Below are 17,560 nucleotides of genomic sequence, written 5' to 3' on the forward strand. Positions count from 1 at the left end.
CTCTCAGATGAGGACACAGGAGGCAACTAGAGGAGATGATAAGGCAGACATGTGGCATGTCATTCCCACAGGAGTCAGGACGCATGCAGACGCTTCTGGTAGTTGAGCTCACACGCAACTTTGAAGAGGACATGCCAAAGTGCACTGAACATACCTTTAACAGCTATTTACATAAATAATGACTGACAAAAGTAGTTAAAAAAATAATATTTCAAAATGATTTTCAAAATCAAGTATCTACTTGCAGGGGGACATGCGCTATCCTCTGGCTATTCTAAAACTGAAGTCTGGGCATGTTCGAGCAGATCACTTTTGTCAAGTCGGTGCTGTTCAAAGTGTGTTGCATTATGGGAAGAAAAAAAATCTGACTTGCACCTACATTTCGACTGCATGCACWTGGCAAAAATCATGTGATCAAAGTTCATGAAGTTTTGACTGCAAGTTTCTGTAGTTGTACTTCAACAACTTCATCATGCAGCCATGGCCTGCGTTGTGGGGAGGCACTATTTGTCAACCTATCATTAGGGTGTTTTTGTTTGACCCACACAAACAAATGTGGCCAAAGATGTGACTGAAACAGGAGCCTACTTCGCCGTAATTCTAAAGCTTCAGAGTATACAAATGAAAGTTACATTTGAGATCTCTCTCTAACCAATATTGTTCAAACGTTAGTTTTCAGTTCTTGAGTGTGTGATATGCGGGTATAGAAATGTTTATTTCAATGTTTTTACATAATTTATTTTATAAACACTAGCAGCTATGTTGACACTGCCATGTTGATCTGGGCCTTGCTTTTGGAAAACCACTACAGTGTCTGACTTTTGGCTGTCGCAGATGTACCTACCCCAACTTCACTCACCGACTTTCGTCTACAGTCGGCTTCATTAGGCTTACCGCTCGACATGTCCATTCTTATCTCAATAGGGTTAGTAGGCCTGCTCTCTGCCTGGCCTTATCTTAGGTTTGTCATTACCTTCACTCCCAGGTTAAACACAGAGTATGTCGTTTTGGGAAGGGACATTAGACTTTATAATTGTGAGATTAAGGTCAGAAAAGATCAATGGATATTTTGTCCAATTCCCAGATTTCTAATTATGCCCTTCCCAAAACTACATGCTCAAGCTTTAATAAGGATTGCCTACTCAACTTTCGAGTAAATGCCAGACATTTCCAAACATCCAGAGTAGCATTACTTCCTCATCAATGTGTCAATTTCAGTGCATACTGGATCATTTTCAAACACTTAAAGGTGTTAAACACAAAAAAAGAGCCAACCCCAGTGACAAACCAAACGTACTTGAGCAGGTCACAATTGACTAAAATAAATTAAATGTATGGCCAATAGGAACTAGCCTATAGCTTATAGTCCATTATCTTCCCGAGCAGAGTACAGACACATTCATTGTGTGGCTCTTCTTCTCCACTACCTTTCCGCTTTTCTTGCTGAAGACCTCTGCTGTGGCGGTCTTCGAGCCAGTGGATGCATTGATTCCAGCAAAACATCTGTGAGAACAAAGAGCACACACATTTTTGAAAGATGATAAGGTCCCCTGATGTCTTCAATAGTGTCTGAAGTGTGCTGCATTACATCTGTACATTGTCCCCAGCTCAAATAATGACTTCGCTATGTGTTTACGCTCTGACAAAGGAGTCTTTCAAACTTATCAACCTATATTGATTTAATTAACCTGTCAAACCAAGCTGTGACACAAAATGCCTCAGTTTAAAGCCCCCGACCCCAAAGTAATTCTCCCAAGGAAGAAGCATATTTTTGTTTACCTTTGGATGAACTTTAGGGTGCGTGAAGCCTCCTCTTGGTATTGCAGATTGAAGGTGTGGAATGAGGCAAAAAAAAGCTGCCAGCGCTTCCACAAAGTTTGAGTGAACCGTCATCACGACCTCCTTCTCGATGCTWATCATCCATTTGGCAGCAGTCATTATGTCCCCTGAAATCAGATCACTTACATGTTTCACAATTACTTCTGTGAAACTTTGCGATTGTAAGGCCCCGTCTAAAAACAATTACTCACACAGAAAGTCTTATTGGATACACTACCTTGAACAATCAGTCTTAGTGAGTCCGGCAGGGGAATTGATCCCTCCACATCGGTGGCTGTGTTTGACACCTGAAAGATATAAAACGATCTTTCTATAACTTTCAAATCACATATTTTGAACATTTGGYACATCATTTTAAACTTCTAAAATACTTAGAAAATGATTATCTTATGCATAAGATGCAGATGAATGTAAAACATTGGCCTGTAGAAGGAGTGCATCTGTCCTTTCTTTGAAATGGGCCATCAGCAGGAGGACAACACAATGGCTAAATGCAGTCGCTCCACCCTTTTCAAAACTTGACAGGATGTGCCGAACTTCTTCATTTGTTGGTTTGTACAGGAAGTATTGTATGATAATCTTTCCTTTAACTGCCATTGCTGCATACATTTTTTCCCAGGATTGAGACATCTTTCACTAACTTGAAGTGGTTGTAGAGTTCCTTCTGTGTGAAAAGGTACGGCCACTTACTCCTCAGTGTCACGCCCTGACCATAGAGAGCTTTTATTCTCTATGTTGGTTAGGTCGTGGTGTGACTAGGGTGGGTCATCTAGGTGTATTATATTTCTATGTTGACCTAGTATGGTTCCCAATCAGAGGCAGCTGTTTATCGTTGTCTCTGATTGGGGATCATATTTAGGTAGCCATTTTCCTATTGTGCTTTGTGGGATCTTGTCTATGTATAGTTGCCTGTGAGCATTATTTATAGCTTCACGTTTCGTTTGTTCGTTTTGTTGTTTTGTTGTTTGAAGTTTTAATTTCCAATATTTAAGGATGGAAACATACCACGCTGCATCTTGGTCCACTCCTTGTAACGATCGTGACAGAAGATCCCACCACAAACGGACCAAGCAGCGTGGCCAGGAGGAACARGTATCCTGGGCCTGGGAGGATATCCAGGAGGTAAAGACATCTTGGACTTGGGAGGAGATAATGGCAGGAGACGAAAGCATTCCATGGAAGCAGACGCAAGCGGTGAAGGAATGAGAGCGACAACGGCGGGGTTCGCGGCCACGACGCAAGCCAAAGAAGCCGCCTCAAAATATTTTKGGGGGGWGGCACACGGGGTGGTCGGCGAAGTTGAGGTGTGAGTCAGAGACCGAGGAGTTGTTGGACAAATTGGAGGAGAGTGAAGTGAGAGAGCTATTGGTTTGGCGTAGTATGCAYGGCATTCGTCCTGAGGAGCGTGTTAGCCGTCCGATGCCACCTGTGCCAGCTTCCTATACTCGTCCTGAGGAGCGTGTCATTTGTCCGGTACCATGTGGGCCGGTTCTACGCACCAGGTCTCCAGTGCGCCTCCACAGCCCAGTACGTCCTGTGCTAGCTCCCCGCACTCACCGCACGGAGTGTGTCATCGTTCCGGCACCATCTGTGCCAGCTCTAAGCACCAGGTCTCCAGTGCTCCTTCCCAGTCAGGTACGTCCTGTGCCTGCTCCTCACACTCTCCCTGAAGTGCGTGTCCCCAGTCAGGTACGTCCTGTGCTTCCTCCCCGCACTTTCCCTGAGGTGCGTGTCATCAGCCCGGTGCCACCTGTACCGGACCCACGCATCAGGCCTCCAGTGCGCCTCCACAGTCCAGAGCTTCCGGCGACAGTTCCCAGTCCAGAGCTTGTGCCTTGCACTGAGTGTTTTTCKCTTTCTTAGCCGYACCAGAGGATTATCACAATTCTTATGCTCAACGCATGTTTTCATCTGGTTTAACGGGGATCCATAGCCACTCCCAATTGTAGAGCCATCTTTCATTGTATCAGCAAAGCTTTTCGGGTACTGTTGTACCATCCTCTTGGCTATTGTACGGCAATCTGCTCTGGTTGGATTRGGTTCAACAACTCTCATTGCACCTACTGTAATTCTCACCATCTCTCTTCGTTCTCCAGGGGTTGGCAGTGTGCCTCTGGCGAGGGCTGATGCACATTTTGCCCCAAGGGACAGTGAAGTTCTCCGGGCCAGATGTCCAGGTCTACAGTACTGGTCATATTCGTTGTTGACCGGGTTGTGCTGGATGTGGAGGATGACTGAAGGGGAAGGGCTTAATGGCTCAAATATTGATATATCCTTGATGGCACCAGCAGTGTCACTCCTTGCTTGTCCTTGGAAGTAAAATAGTTGCTCAACTAAAGTAATACAATTCCAAACATTTCCTCTCAACAGTACAGTACTTGTAAATCTTTAGCAAAATGTAATACCTTCAAATCTCCATGCATATAGCAGCTTCTGGCATTGTATTGGTCTGATTTGCTCTTGTACAGTAGGTCTTCTTCTTTAAGAAATTGAAGGTCTGGCTTTCCCTCTACTCCCACCTCTGATTCAGAGGGTTGGGTTAAATGTGGAAGACACATTTCAGTTGAATACATTAAATTGGACAACTGACTAGGTATCCCCCTTTCCCTTGTCCTGGAGGGATGAAAGCGGTCTCCTCAGGCAAATCTGGTGTTCCGCCAAAACGGCACTCTTTCTGGTGTGAATCTCAGCTAATTGTCATGTAGAGATTAAAATTAAAGCTCATGTGATAAAACGTCAAAGGTATAATAAAGGTAGCAAATATGTGGCAAGCTGTGTGTCTGTTTCCACTGCGCAGGCAAATGTCCAGCATAGTAATGTTGGCCATCATGTATGGATCAACTGTACTGACAGCTGGTATCTGCATTTTAAATAGTAAATATTCTTTTGTGAAATAACTTGGGTAAAGACAGTTTATTGCAAAATACACTGATACCTTCAAGTTTGATTATTTGAATTGTGAAAAATGTCCATACAGTCAATATTATTCAACCCTAATGTGATATATTTTAGTCAAATGTAGAAATGTATTTCTGGWTACTTGTCCACCTTTTGGTACCAGCATTATAAACCAGCAGGCATACAGTATGTGATCAAGACATCAGTCTATGATGGCTGGCAACGAGCACTCTGCTGGCAAGCTGCCCTCCAAAGTGATGGTGTGGTTCTGCCAGAAAGAACATCCTTTCCATCTGTCCTGCATCGTCCGCTACAAGTAAGCCGTAAGATTTTGCTTGCTCTGGACTCCAGGGAAGTGACATATCCCTAGTTGATGATATTGGCTGCAAACATGAATGACTTTCAGCTCCAAATGCTGCTGTAAAAAACATTGTATTTCTGTAACCTATCTTGCTTTTTGAAAATGTATCATTGTTTTTGGCTGTAATGATAGGCTACGTTTGCGCAGCAATTGTGCAAGCATGTTCGCATGTGCACAGGGGGGGGGGTTGCAAGTTTTGTACCTCTGGATTGTGGAAACAAATGGGCTTGGGTTGTATATAGGAATGGTGGGCTACAGTATTAATGACAATATTCTATTTTGACTGGAATTGTTTTGGTTGTTGTTCATAAGTGCAGCATTTAYTCCTGTTCAAAATATTTMTTCTAAAATTATTTACTCATCAGATTGCGCTACTTTCCCTTCTTCTTGCAATAATTGCTCAAAGAGTCTGTGACTGTGGTTGCGGGAACTTTGCCCCAAAAGGTCTGTGCATGGCCCGGGTCGGCAAGCACAGTGAGCATGATCGGCTAATGAAGAGTTCATGCCTGGTGTTCTAAGCAGGTAACACTGAGGCAAGTGTTAATTTAAAGTTATTGCTCCCTTAGCTCTGCTATCATTGGACGAGTGAGAGTCAAGTTTGTATTTCCTATGTAGCATTTCAGAGAGGAATGGGAAAGTCCCAAATCACATTGCTATAAATAATGTGGAGTCATAATAACAAGATCATAGCAACACTTTAACGCAAGTGTATGTGTTGGATCAGCTAGGTGTTTCAATCAGTTAATGTGACCTTTTCAAAACAAATAGTTGGATGAGTGATAATGAGGATTTACACCAGCACTGTCACATGCACATTCAGCTGTGAACGCGGCCATCCCTGCCGTTCCCCTTGGGTTGTGTCACGTTCCTGACCTTATTTCCTTTGTTTAGTCTTTGTTTAGTTGGTCAGGACGTGAGCTGGGTGGGAATATTCCATGTTATGTGTTTTCATTGGTTTAGGGTTGTCTAACTAGCCTGATATGGTTCTCAATCAGAGGCAGGTGTTTTACGTTGTCTCTGATTGGGAACCATATTAAGGTAGGCTGTTCTCACTGTTTGTTTGTGGGTGATTGTTGCCGTGTCTGTGTTTGTTCGCCACACGGTACTGTTTTCGTTCGTTTGTTCACGTCGTTTATTGTTTTGTATTTTGTCAGTGTTCTGTTTGTTAGATCATCATTAAAATTCATCATCATGAACATTTACCACGCTGCGCCTTGGTCCTCCTCTCTTCCACCTAACGAMGAGCGTGACAGGTTGAGAGATGGAGATATAGAAAGGTGGATGGGCCAAAATGAGACTTATATTAAACCCTAGATAACAAAGAAGATGAAAAAGAACAATACTGACAGTGACAGATGAAGTGTTGGGGATAGTAATGAGTGCTTGTATATGTGTGACTCACAGCATAGACATCTGCATTTCCCTGGACATTACCTCATAAAATCACAATGGAGCTGTGGAATGCCGGTCAAGGGAGGTAGACAGATAACAATGCACTCCTCTGGGCAAGAGTGGCATGTCCCTCTGGAGCCAGGAGTAGTTTGTGTCTCAGTGGGTGATTGTGAGGTTTGTGCGTGTGCTTGTTTTGTGCGTATGGGGGTCATGGGTTACAGTGTCCTTGGCCTTTGAGGGCAGGGCCTACAGAGGTTATATATTTGATCTCCGCTATTGCAGGGATACAGTTCTGAAGCATCCTTCCTTATCCACCTCTTAGCAGTGTTCAAGGTAAATTAACACTCCATACACTTTTATTGTGTGATTGTTACATACATCAAAATCTAATTGTATGATTTATTGCTATGCTTTTGACAAAGGATTAGTGATGTAATGAGACACGGGAATGTATGGTGGAAATGCTGAAGGAGTTTGTCCAGGCGTCCGTCACCAGCCGCGAAGGCGACTCGGTCACTGTGCAGACCAGTGGCAGTCAGTGCCGTTTAAGATGAGGGAGGACTATTTTCAATGAGCATGGCCTTATTTCTATTACAGCATATTGGATGACTMATTTATATTCCATTCACCCAGTTCAATGTAACAGCAATAGGTTTAGGCTACTACATGATACTCAAATGTTCCTATACCCATCATGAGGTTGCTACAACCTAGCCTATGAATGAAAGTTTACAACGTAGTATGCACACAGGTTGAGAGACAAATTTGAGGTGACAGACAGTGACATTCAGTACCGCCTTGCACACTCTTGTCTGCATCTAGCTGATATAGGGTGTAATCATTAGTCCAACAGTTGCAAAGGAGAGTTTATTGGACAAATTCAGGTATTTTTATCCCCGTTTTGTTCCGTTTAAGAAACGTTTTTCAACAGAATCGGCGTAATGAATCACACGTAAACAGAGTTCACTCTCATAACAGCCACGTTGTATTWCTTCTCTTCACTTCGCTTGTGGACTTAAATGCACAACACATCAGCTGTATGTGACGAGGCGAAAAAAACTTTCCAATCCAAACAGCCACATTGTTGTCACCATATTAGCTAAAGTAACATCATAGTCAGCATAGCTAATAGAACTAACGCGTTAGTAAACCCGCTACAGTCATGCAGTAACGTTAGTGTACAGTCAGTAAGCAGTTACACCGGCGGGCCCTGGTGGCAATAAATGTGTAATACCAAAAGCTTACCTTGACTTGGAAGAGTTCCAGTGTTGTGTTAGAAAGTCATAGCCAGCTAGCTAACATAGCATCCCTCTGTTTGAGCAGGATGTTTCAGTACGCTAAACTAGGTAGCTGCATTTGCTAGCTAAGTAAGTAAAAGTGAGAAATAAAGACACTCTTTCTCTTGCTTCTCCTTAATTTTTGGAAGAAATTAATTTGTTCAAAACTGTTCAACTATTCTCTCTCTCTTTGAGTCCACTACTCACCACATTTTATACATTGCAGTGCTAGCTAGCTGTAGCTTATGCTTTCAGTGAATATTTGATTAGGTGGACAACATTTCAGTTCATGCTGCAAGAGCTCTGATCGGAGGACGTCCTCTAGACTTAAGTTGTCGTAATTACTGTGTAAGTCAATGGAAGGGGKTGAGAACCATAAGCCTCCTAGGTTTTGTATTGAAGTAAATGTACCCAGAGGATGGAAGCTAGCTGTCCTCCGGCTACACCATGGTGCTACYCTACAGAGTGCTGTTGAGGCTACTATAGACCTTCTTTGCAAAATAGTGTTTTTTAATCAGTTATTTGGTGACATGATTATATTTAGTATAGTTYTATCTAGAAAGTATAAATGTTGAATGTTTTACAATTTAAATGTGTATGAAATTCACTGAGGATGGTCCACCCATTCCTCCTCTGAGGAGCCTCCACTGGTGCAGACCAAGAATGGGAAGGTCAGTGAAATGGGAAGGTCAGGTGAAACAGATCAGGGCGTGACACTAATATGTGTTTCTATAACATTCTAAGAAAACTAAGGATCAAATCATCCAGGCTAACCCAGCTCTGGAGGCATTTGGTAATGACAAGACCATTAGAAATGACAACTCCTCAAGATTTGAGAGTTTCTGATAGATATTCAGATTGATTTAATACAGCATTAATCACCTGAAAATAAACTAACAAACATTTTATGTTTCGGGTAAATTTATCAGGATTAATTTTGACACTAGAGGAAAACTCACTTCTGCTAAAATTGAGACATGTCCAAAGAAAGTGGCTGAAAGAAATGTCATTTTCTACTGTTCTAAATCTCCTTCTTTCCAGACCTTCTGGAAAGTCTTGTGTCACTTTTGAGCTGAAGGCTGAGAGACTACCACGTCTTCTATCAGATCTTGTCAAACAAGAAACCTGAATTACTGGGTCAGTACCACAATTAGATAACAATGATGCATTGACATTAATTTGTGTAGTGTAATAATGTAATAGCATGTCTACATTTGTCTTTCTATGTCTCTCTCCCCACTCTCATGGGAATACAGAGACGCTGCTGGTGACAGCTAATCCATATGACTCTACCTTCATCTCCCAGGGGGAGACAAGTGTTGTCTATTGATGACGCTGATGTTGGGAACAGATGTGAGTTACTTTACCATTACTCTGGCCCCTGGATTTAGGTATTACAGTTGTAATTCTTTGGTTTGGGAAACAAMGTGTGGTCTTGCTGAATTTCAAGCCAGCTTGTTATGTTGCCAATCCAAAATATGGATTTATGTTTCATATGTCAAGTAAACATTGTAGCCTACCCTGTTCTTGGTTTGAAATAATAATATCTACAATAGCAGAGCATCATTACGTCCAGAAATATCGGTGTTCTCACTACTAAATTGCTGTGCTTTTCTCATCTTCCACAGAGTGCTTTTGATTTGCTGGGCWTTACTGTGGAGAAGAAAAACTCAGTGTATAAGCTGACTGGTGCTATCATGCACTATGGCAATATGAGGTTCAAGCAGAAACAGTGCGAGGAGCAGGCAGAGGCTGATGGAACGGAATGTGAGAGCAGGCTAAAAGCCAAAAGCAGAGCATTGTTCTGTGAATCCATAGGTAAAGCATTACAACTCACTGATTTTCTTTCCCAGGTGCTGACAAAGTATCATATCTTATGGGCCTGAACTCTGCTGACCTCATAAAGGGTCTCTGTCACCCACAGGTAAAAGTAGRGAATGAGTGTGTCAAAGGGAAAACTGTCCAAGAGGTGAGTGATGGGATATTTCACACAGGGGAGAGCAACAAGTGGATGATGTGAAATCCTATATAGAGATTAGATAGCATTTTTCCATTCTAACAAACCACTAGCTCGAAGACGCCAGGCTCCCCAGCATTACTCACTCATACCACCATCATTACGAAYACCTGCCTTCTCCCGTCATACGCATCAGCAATTATTGGACTCACCTGGACTCAGTCACCTGTGTCATTACCTCCCCTATATCTGTCTGTTCTCAAGTTCTGTTCCTCGCTTCAGGATTAATTGTCATATGTCGTTGTGTTACCCGTGTGCTGACGCTGTTCCTGTCTTGTTCCATGTCTGTTACTTATTAAATATTGACTCCCCGTACCTGCTGCTCTACTCCAGCGTCGGTCTTTACAGTAAATACTACAGTATACAGTACTACAGTCTGCAAAAACACTACAGTAAATACAACAGTATACTGTCCCCATAGGAGAACCCTGTAAAAATGATTGGAGACAGGTGCAGGAATTCATAACAGGGGGGTTTAATACTCCACCTAAAACTACACAACATGCCATGAAAAGTCACGGGGAAGAGGCCCAATACAAACACGTATACAAAAACACAGGGATGTAACCCAAACAAAAGAGGTTAAACCTCTAATAAATACAAGGGACGAGACCCGTAATACACTACAGGGGAGAACCCGTAATGCACAACAATACACGGGACGAGACCCATAATAACAAGTGCACAATACATGCAGCACGAAAGCCAAAATAAAAAAGCACAGGTACTCACAGACCAACGGACATGGGAACAATAACCGACAAGACAATGGTGAACAGAGGGCACGTATATACAATTACTAATCAGGGGAATTGGAATCAGGTGTTCGTAATGAGACAGTTCAGTGACTCCTAAAGGCCGGTGACATAGACCTATTTTTTTTTTTTACATTTCATAAAAATATAGGACAAAACACACATCACAACAAGAGAGACACCACAACACTACATAAAGAGAGACCTAAGACAACAACATAGCAAAGCATCAACACATGACAACACAGCATGGTAGCAACACAAGATGACAACAACATGATAGCAACACAACATGACAGCAGCCCAACATGGTAGCAGCACAAAACATGGTACAAACATTATTGAGCACAGACAACAACACAAAGGGCAAGAAGGTAGAGACAACAATACAACACGCGAAGCAGCCTCAACTGTCAGTAAGAGTGTCCATGACTGAGTCTTTGAATGAAGAGTTTCAGTGTTAATTGCAGCTCGTTCCAGTCGCTAGCTGCAGYGAACTGAAAAGAGGAGCGACCCAGGAATGTGTGTGCTTTGGGGACCTTTAACAGAATGTGACTGGCAGAACGGATGTCGTAAGTGGAGGATGAGGGCTGCAGTAGGTACCTCAGATAGGGGGGAGTGAGGCCTAAGAGGGTTTTATAAATAAGCATCAACCAGTGGTTCTTGCGAGATGACCAGTTTACAGAGGAGTATAGAGTGCAGTGATGTGTCCTATAAGGAGCATTGGTGGCAAATCTGAKGGCCGAATGGTAAAGAACATCTAGCCGGTCGAGAGCACCCTTACCTGYCGATCTATAAATTATGTCTCCGTAATCTAGCATGGGTATGATGGTCATCTGAATCAGGGTTAGTTTGGCAGCTGGGGTGAAAGAGGAGCGATTACGATAGAGGAAACCAAGTCTAGATTTAACTTTAGCCTGCAGCTTTGATAKGTGCTRAGAGAAGGACAGKGTACCRTCTAGCCATACTCCCAAGTACTTGTATGAGGTGACTACCTCAAGCTCTAAACCCTCAGAAGTAGTAATCACACCTGTGGGGAGAGGGGCATTCTTCTTACCAAACCACATGACCTTTGTTTTGGAGGTTAATGGTTAAGGTTAAGGGCAGAGAAAGCTTGTTGGACACTAAAACACTTTGTTGTAGAGCGTTTAACACATAATCCGGGGAGGGGCCAGCTGAGTATAAGACTGTATAATCTACTTAGAAATGGATGAGAGAGCTTCCTACTGCCTGAGCTATGTTGTTGTTGTAAATTGAGAAGAGCGTGGGGCCTAGGATCGAGCCTTGTGGTACTCCCTTGGTGACAGGCAGTGGCTGAGACAGCAGATGTTCTGACTTTATACCAGAGGTTCGGACTCRAATCACATGACTTGGACTCGAGTCAGACTTGAGTTACAAATATGATGACTTGCAACTCAACTTTGACTATAACACCAATGACTCGTGACTTGACTTGGACTTGAGCCTTATGACTCGACCTGACTTGATACCCTCCCCAAGCCCAAATATAAAAGATTATGCTATTAAAAAAGTGTGCAGCGCATCAACTCTTCATTTAACGGATTACAGTTGTGCGTGCCAGTGCAGAGGAACGTCGGTGGGTGAATTCAGATGGAGCCCTTGGAAAGATGATACCCAAAAGTATTATTTTCGGATATAAAGACGACGCTGTATCAACAAAAAACGGATTGCAACTTGCAAAACATGCGGGAAGAAAATTACAGATGGAGGAGCAACAATTTCCAACTTTGTTTGACATTTGAAGCTGCACAAAGAACGGTAAGTAGTGGCTAATAWTGCCGACAGCTATATATTTTATTACTTTACTGGTGTATCATGTAAGCTAACGTAACGTTACGTCAATGAGCCTCCACACAGTCAGTCAGTGCAGGAACGTGATCATTGCACCCAAGATTGAGCTACAACTGGCTAGGCAGTTGGTARCCTAAATCCTGCCTGATGTTATTGCTTTTCCTAAAACCATTGACATACGTTAGCCTACTGTAACCACACAGAGAGAGTGTGTGTTAGGGTTGGGCGATTGTGTACAAGCCTACATCGCCCGATTGCGCCCCATAGCGATCCTCGATAGTCGATCACTATTGGGGGGGGGGGTGGGCTTTTTCTCATGGCTACCCATCTATTTCCATGGAAATATAACATTTATTTGGAAAGTAATAAATATATAGATATTTTTAAAAGCATTCATGATTTGCGTAATGTAATATACTATTACTCTTGATAAAAATATGAAATGGTATTACATTTGGTGAAGAGCACATTATGACTTGTTTAGGACTCGAAACTTGACTTGATACTTGACGGTCTTGACTTGAAAGATGACTCTGACTTGCATGTCTTGACTTAGGACTTGACGTGGGACTTGAGTGCTAAGACTTGAGACTTACTTGTGACTTGTAAAACAATGACTTGGTCCCACCTCTGCTTTATACACTGCGCTCTTTGAGAGAGGTAGTTAAGCAAACCAGGCCAAAGAYCCGTCAGAGACACCAATACTCCTTAGCCGGCCCACAAGAATGGAATGGTCTACCGTATCAAAAGCTTTTGTCAAGTCAATAAAAATACCGGCACAACATTGCTTAGAATCAAGGGCAATGGTGACATCATTGAGGACCTTTAAGGTTGCAGTGACATATCCATAACCTGAGCAGAAACCAGATTGCATACCAGAGAGAACACTATAGACATCAAGAAAGCCAGTCAGTTGATTATTGACAAGTTTTTCCAACACTTTTGATAAACAGGAGAAAATAGAAATTGGCCTATAACAGTTAGGATCAGCTTGACCCCCCCTTAAATAAAGGATGCACCATGGCTGCCTTTCAAGCAATGGGAACCTCCCCAGAGAGGAGAGACAGGTTTGAAAGGTCAGAGATAGGCAATGATAGGGGCAGCAACTTTAAAGAAGTAAGGGTCTAAACCATCTGACCCAGATGTTTTTTTGGGGTCAAGTTTAAGGAGCTCCTTTAGCACCTCAGATTCAGTGACTGCCTGCCTTTGTAGCGGGGCAGAGGAAAAAGAGGGAGGAGCATCGGGGCTGGTCGTATTAGAAAGGGTGGGAGATGAGGAAATGTTGGACGGGCAATGAGGAATGGCTGAGTCAAATAGGAATCCTGACTTAATGAAGTGGTGATTAAACAGCTCAGCCATGTGCTCCTTGTCAGTAACAACTACATCATCAACATTAAGGGACATGGGCAGCTGTGAGGATGAGGGTTTATTCTCCTGGTCTTTAACCGATTTCCAGAACTTCTTGGGGTTAGACCCACAGAGAGAGAACTGCTCCTTAAAGTAACTAACTTTGGCCTTCCGGATAGTTTGAGTGCACTTATTTCTGATTTGCCTGAACGAGAGCCAGTCAGCCTGAGTATGCATGTGCCTTTCTTCAAATGGAATTCTTGAGGCGGAGTAACTCTGCAAGATCACAGTTGAACCAGRGGGTGAACCTGTTTCTAATTCTAATTTTCTTTATGGGGGGCGTGWTTGTGAACAATASCACTGAAAATAAAATAAAAATAAGGTCCATGTCACGTTCCTGACCTTATTTCCTTTGTTTTAGCCTTGTTTAGTTGGTCAGGACGTGAGCTGGGTGGGCATTCTATGTTATGTGTTTCTATGTTGGGTTCATTGTATTAGCCTGATATGGTTCTCAATCAGGGGCAGGTGTTTTACGTTTCCTCTGATTGAGAACCATATTAAGGTAGGCTGTTCTCACTGTTTGTTGGTGGGTGATTGTTGCTGTGTCAGTGTTTGTTCGCCACACGGTACTGTTTCATTTCGTTCGTTCGTTAGTTTGTTCCTTCCTGTTCGTGCGTTCATGTTTTATGTTCTCAAGTTCAGGTCTGTTCACATCGTTTATTATTTTGTAGTTTGTTCAAGTGTTTTTCCGTCTTCGTTTAATAAAACAATAAGTATGTATTCAACCCACGCTGCGCTTTGGTCCGATCCTTGCTCCTCCTCAGACGAGGAGGAGGACGAGCGTTACAGTCCAAGCATTTTCGACAGAGCTGATTCTATACAAATTTACAGAGGCCAGGTCATGAATGAAGGCTTGCTCATTAAAGTTTTTTAGCAAGCACCTATGACAAATCAGGACAGGTCGTTTCACTAACCAGCCATTACGAACACAGGCTGTAAAACAGTGATCACTAAGGTCATTACAGATAACACCAGACTGATACCTATCAGGATTATTTGTGAGGATAACATCAGGGAGAGTAGCCTTTTCTGGGTGTTTGGAGTCATACCTTGTGGGATTGGTAATAATCTGAGAAAGATTTAGGGAGTTGCATTGCTTTAGGACTTGGTCAGATGGTTTAAGCATGTCCCAGTTTAGGTCACCTAGCAGGACAAATTCAGACTTAGTGTAAGGGGCCAGGAGAGAGCTTAAGGCGGGTAGGGTACAGGCCGGTTATAACCAGGAAGGTTAACATCAGTGTTCAAAACACTCTTCCTTAACCACTTCTCAGTAATGACCAACACATCTGGATTAGAGCTGCAGAAACCTCAGGCTTTTATGAGAACAGAAATCAGTGAATCAGATATCAGAGCACAAGTCAGAATTGGGGATAGCAACAGTAGATGGGCCAGGGTGTACATGCACATTTCCAGATATCATCAGCAGTAATACAATCAGGGCACGGCAGAGAACAGGGAGAGCTCTGCAGTGTTGATTTATGACATTTGAATGTGCATTAGAAGGCAACAAGATCATATTGTACAGAAATTTCATCAGGTAACATGAATACAAAGCCAGCGAGAGGTGGTTAGAATAGGATGGGAGGCCAAGAGTCCATGCTACCAATAGAGTGTCAGAGTCCCGAGTGTGGGAACAAACATAGTCTGTCCCACGGTTGGGTAAACAAGCAAGTTYATAGTCAATAAAGCATGCAGGAGCCTTGAGGCAAATAGCATAAAGCACAAGAAAACAATATAACGACTTGGGGCTAGCCATTGTAAGTTCAGAGTCCGTGCATGTGTCCTGGAGGCGAGTGAAAGCTCGGGAGAGAGGGGGGAGTGTGGTGGGGGTACCTGTACCTGACTCTCTCCATTCCAATGATGATCTTAAAGAGAACATTGCCATTGTAGAGAGACGTAACAATCTAATGCAGGCAGAGGTTGAGGAGCTAAGAAGCTGTCTTGAACAGATTGAAAGAGGCCGCAAGCTGGCTGAGAAAGAGCTACTGGATGTCAATGGAGGGTGCAGCTGCTGCAAGCTTTGGTAAAGTAGAACTACTGATTATGGATTTTCTACTTTAGCTATAGCTGAACATTGTAAAAAATATATATAATTAGACATCTCTTCACCACAGCTCCCATCTTGGTYCATCYGGATCCTTCCCGTCAGTTCATGGTGGAGGCCGATGCTTCTGATGTCGGAGTGGGGGCGGTCCTGTCCCAGCGTTCTGCCCTGGATCTCAAGCTACATCCCTGCGCCTTCTTCTCCCACCGCCTCAATGCCACGGAAAAGAACTACGATGTGGGGAATTGTGAGCTTCTCGTGGTGAAGATGGCGTTGGAGGAATGGAGACAGTGGCTGGAGGGGGTGGAACATCCATTCATCGTGTGGACCGACCACAAGAACCTGGAGTATCTCCGCACCGCCAAGCGCTTCAACTCCAGGCAAGCCAGATGGGCCCTGCTGTTCACACAGTTCAACTTCTCCCTCTCGTACTGGCCAGGATCTAAGAATGTCAAGCCCGGATGCACTGTCCCGCCACTATAGCCCCGCGGTTACCATCCTGGAGCCCGAGACCATCCTTTCCACCTCGTGCCTGGTGACGGCACTCAACTGGGGTATAGGGAAACAGATCCGGGAGGCGCAGTGGTCCCAGCCGAACCCTGGGGAGGGGCCCTGATAATCGGATGTTTGTGCCTGACGCTGTCCGCTCTGCGGTCCTGGAGTGGGCCCATTCCTCCAGGCTTGCCTGCCACCCGGGATCCCGTCGGACCCTGGCCTTCGTGCGACAACGCTTTGGTGGCCTACGATGGTTTCCAGATGTCGCCGCGTTTGTCTCCCCCTGCATGATCTGTGCTCAGAATAAGACTCATTGGCAAGCTCCGGCTGGTCTTCTGCAACCACTGCMTGTCCCTCACCATCCCTGGTCCCACATATCCCTGGATTTCATCACGGGTCTCCCCCTGTCTGAGGGCAGCACTGCCATCCTGACTGTGGTCAACCGGTTTTACAAGGCCGCTCACTTCATTCCTCTCCCCAAACTACCAGCGGCCAAGGAGATGGCCCAGCTCATGGAGCAGCACGTCTTCCGGATCCATGGACTGCCCGTGGACATGGTCTCCGACCGGGGGCCTCAGTTCTTGTCCCGGTTCTGGAAGGCGTTCTGCGCTCTCATTGGGTCATCGGCCAGCRTGTCCTCTGGATTCCACCCCCAGTCCAACGGCCAGTCRGAGCGGGCCAACCAGGATTTTGAGACTACTCTGYGCTGCCTGGTCTCTGCCAACCCCACCTCCTGGAGCCAGCAGCTGGTGTGGGTCGAGTATGCCCGCAACACCCCGGTATTGTTCCCTGCTCTGCCACAGGCCTATCTCCATTTGAGTGCTCCCTGGGGTATCAGCCCCCGCTCTTCCCCGAACAGGAAGAAGAGGTCGGCGTACCTTCTGCCCAGATGTTCATTCATCCGCCGCTGTCGTCGTACSTGGAGGAGASCCCGGTCGGCCCTCCTCAAGACCACCTCCAGGTATCGATGACAAGCGGATCGCCATCGGACCCCGGCTCCCCGGTATTGTCTCGGGCAGAAGGTATGGCTATCCACCCAAGATCTGCCCCTCCGGGTGGATTCCCGCAAACTCCCCCCCCGGTTTATCGGCCCATTTCCCATCTCCAAGATTATTAGCCCCTCTGCTGTTCGTCTTCTGTTGCCCCGTACCCTTCATATACATGCCACCWTTCATGTGTCCAGAGTCAAACCTATGTCTCACAGCCCTTTGTCTACTGTTTCCATACGCACCCACGTGTTGAATGCTTGCTGACATTTTTAAG

At 44.4% G+C, this 17,560-nt stretch overlaps 2 protein-coding genes and 1 pseudogene across 2 annotated transcripts in view; 2 read left to right on the forward strand and 1 right to left on the reverse strand.

Moving 5' to 3' along the window:
* Positions 1–1,370: 1,370 nt before the first annotated feature.
* Positions 1,371–3,973, reverse strand: LOC111979809 (uncharacterized; annotated as a pseudogene).
* Positions 3,974–8,575: 4,602 nt separating this feature from the next.
* The window catches only part of LOC111979807 (myosin-6), a 30,656-nt gene continuing 21,671 nt past the window's right edge, over positions 8,576–17,560 (forward strand). The window contains exon 1 of the mRNA XM_070448859.1: positions 8,576–8,601. The gene's annotated coding sequence lies outside the window, so the exon portion shown is untranslated. The remainder of the gene's footprint in view (positions 8,602–17,560) is intronic.
* Positions 8,616–10,099, forward strand: LOC111979808 (myosin-7-like). Its single transcript, XM_070448860.1, has 4 exons — positions 8,616–8,904; positions 9,024–9,120; positions 9,396–9,534; positions 9,621–10,099. Exons 2-4 carry the CDS (start codon positions 9,097–9,099, stop codon positions 9,785–9,787), a joined length of 330 nt encoding a protein of 109 aa, XP_070304961.1. The 5' UTR covers positions 8,616–8,904; positions 9,024–9,096; the 3' UTR covers positions 9,788–10,099.

Source organism: Salvelinus sp. IW2-2015, linkage group LG19 (genome assembly GCF_002910315.2).
Source record: "Salvelinus sp. IW2-2015 linkage group LG19, ASM291031v2, whole genome shotgun sequence".
Lineage (NCBI taxonomy): Eukaryota > Metazoa > Chordata > Actinopteri > Salmoniformes > Salmonidae > Salvelinus > Salvelinus sp. IW2-2015.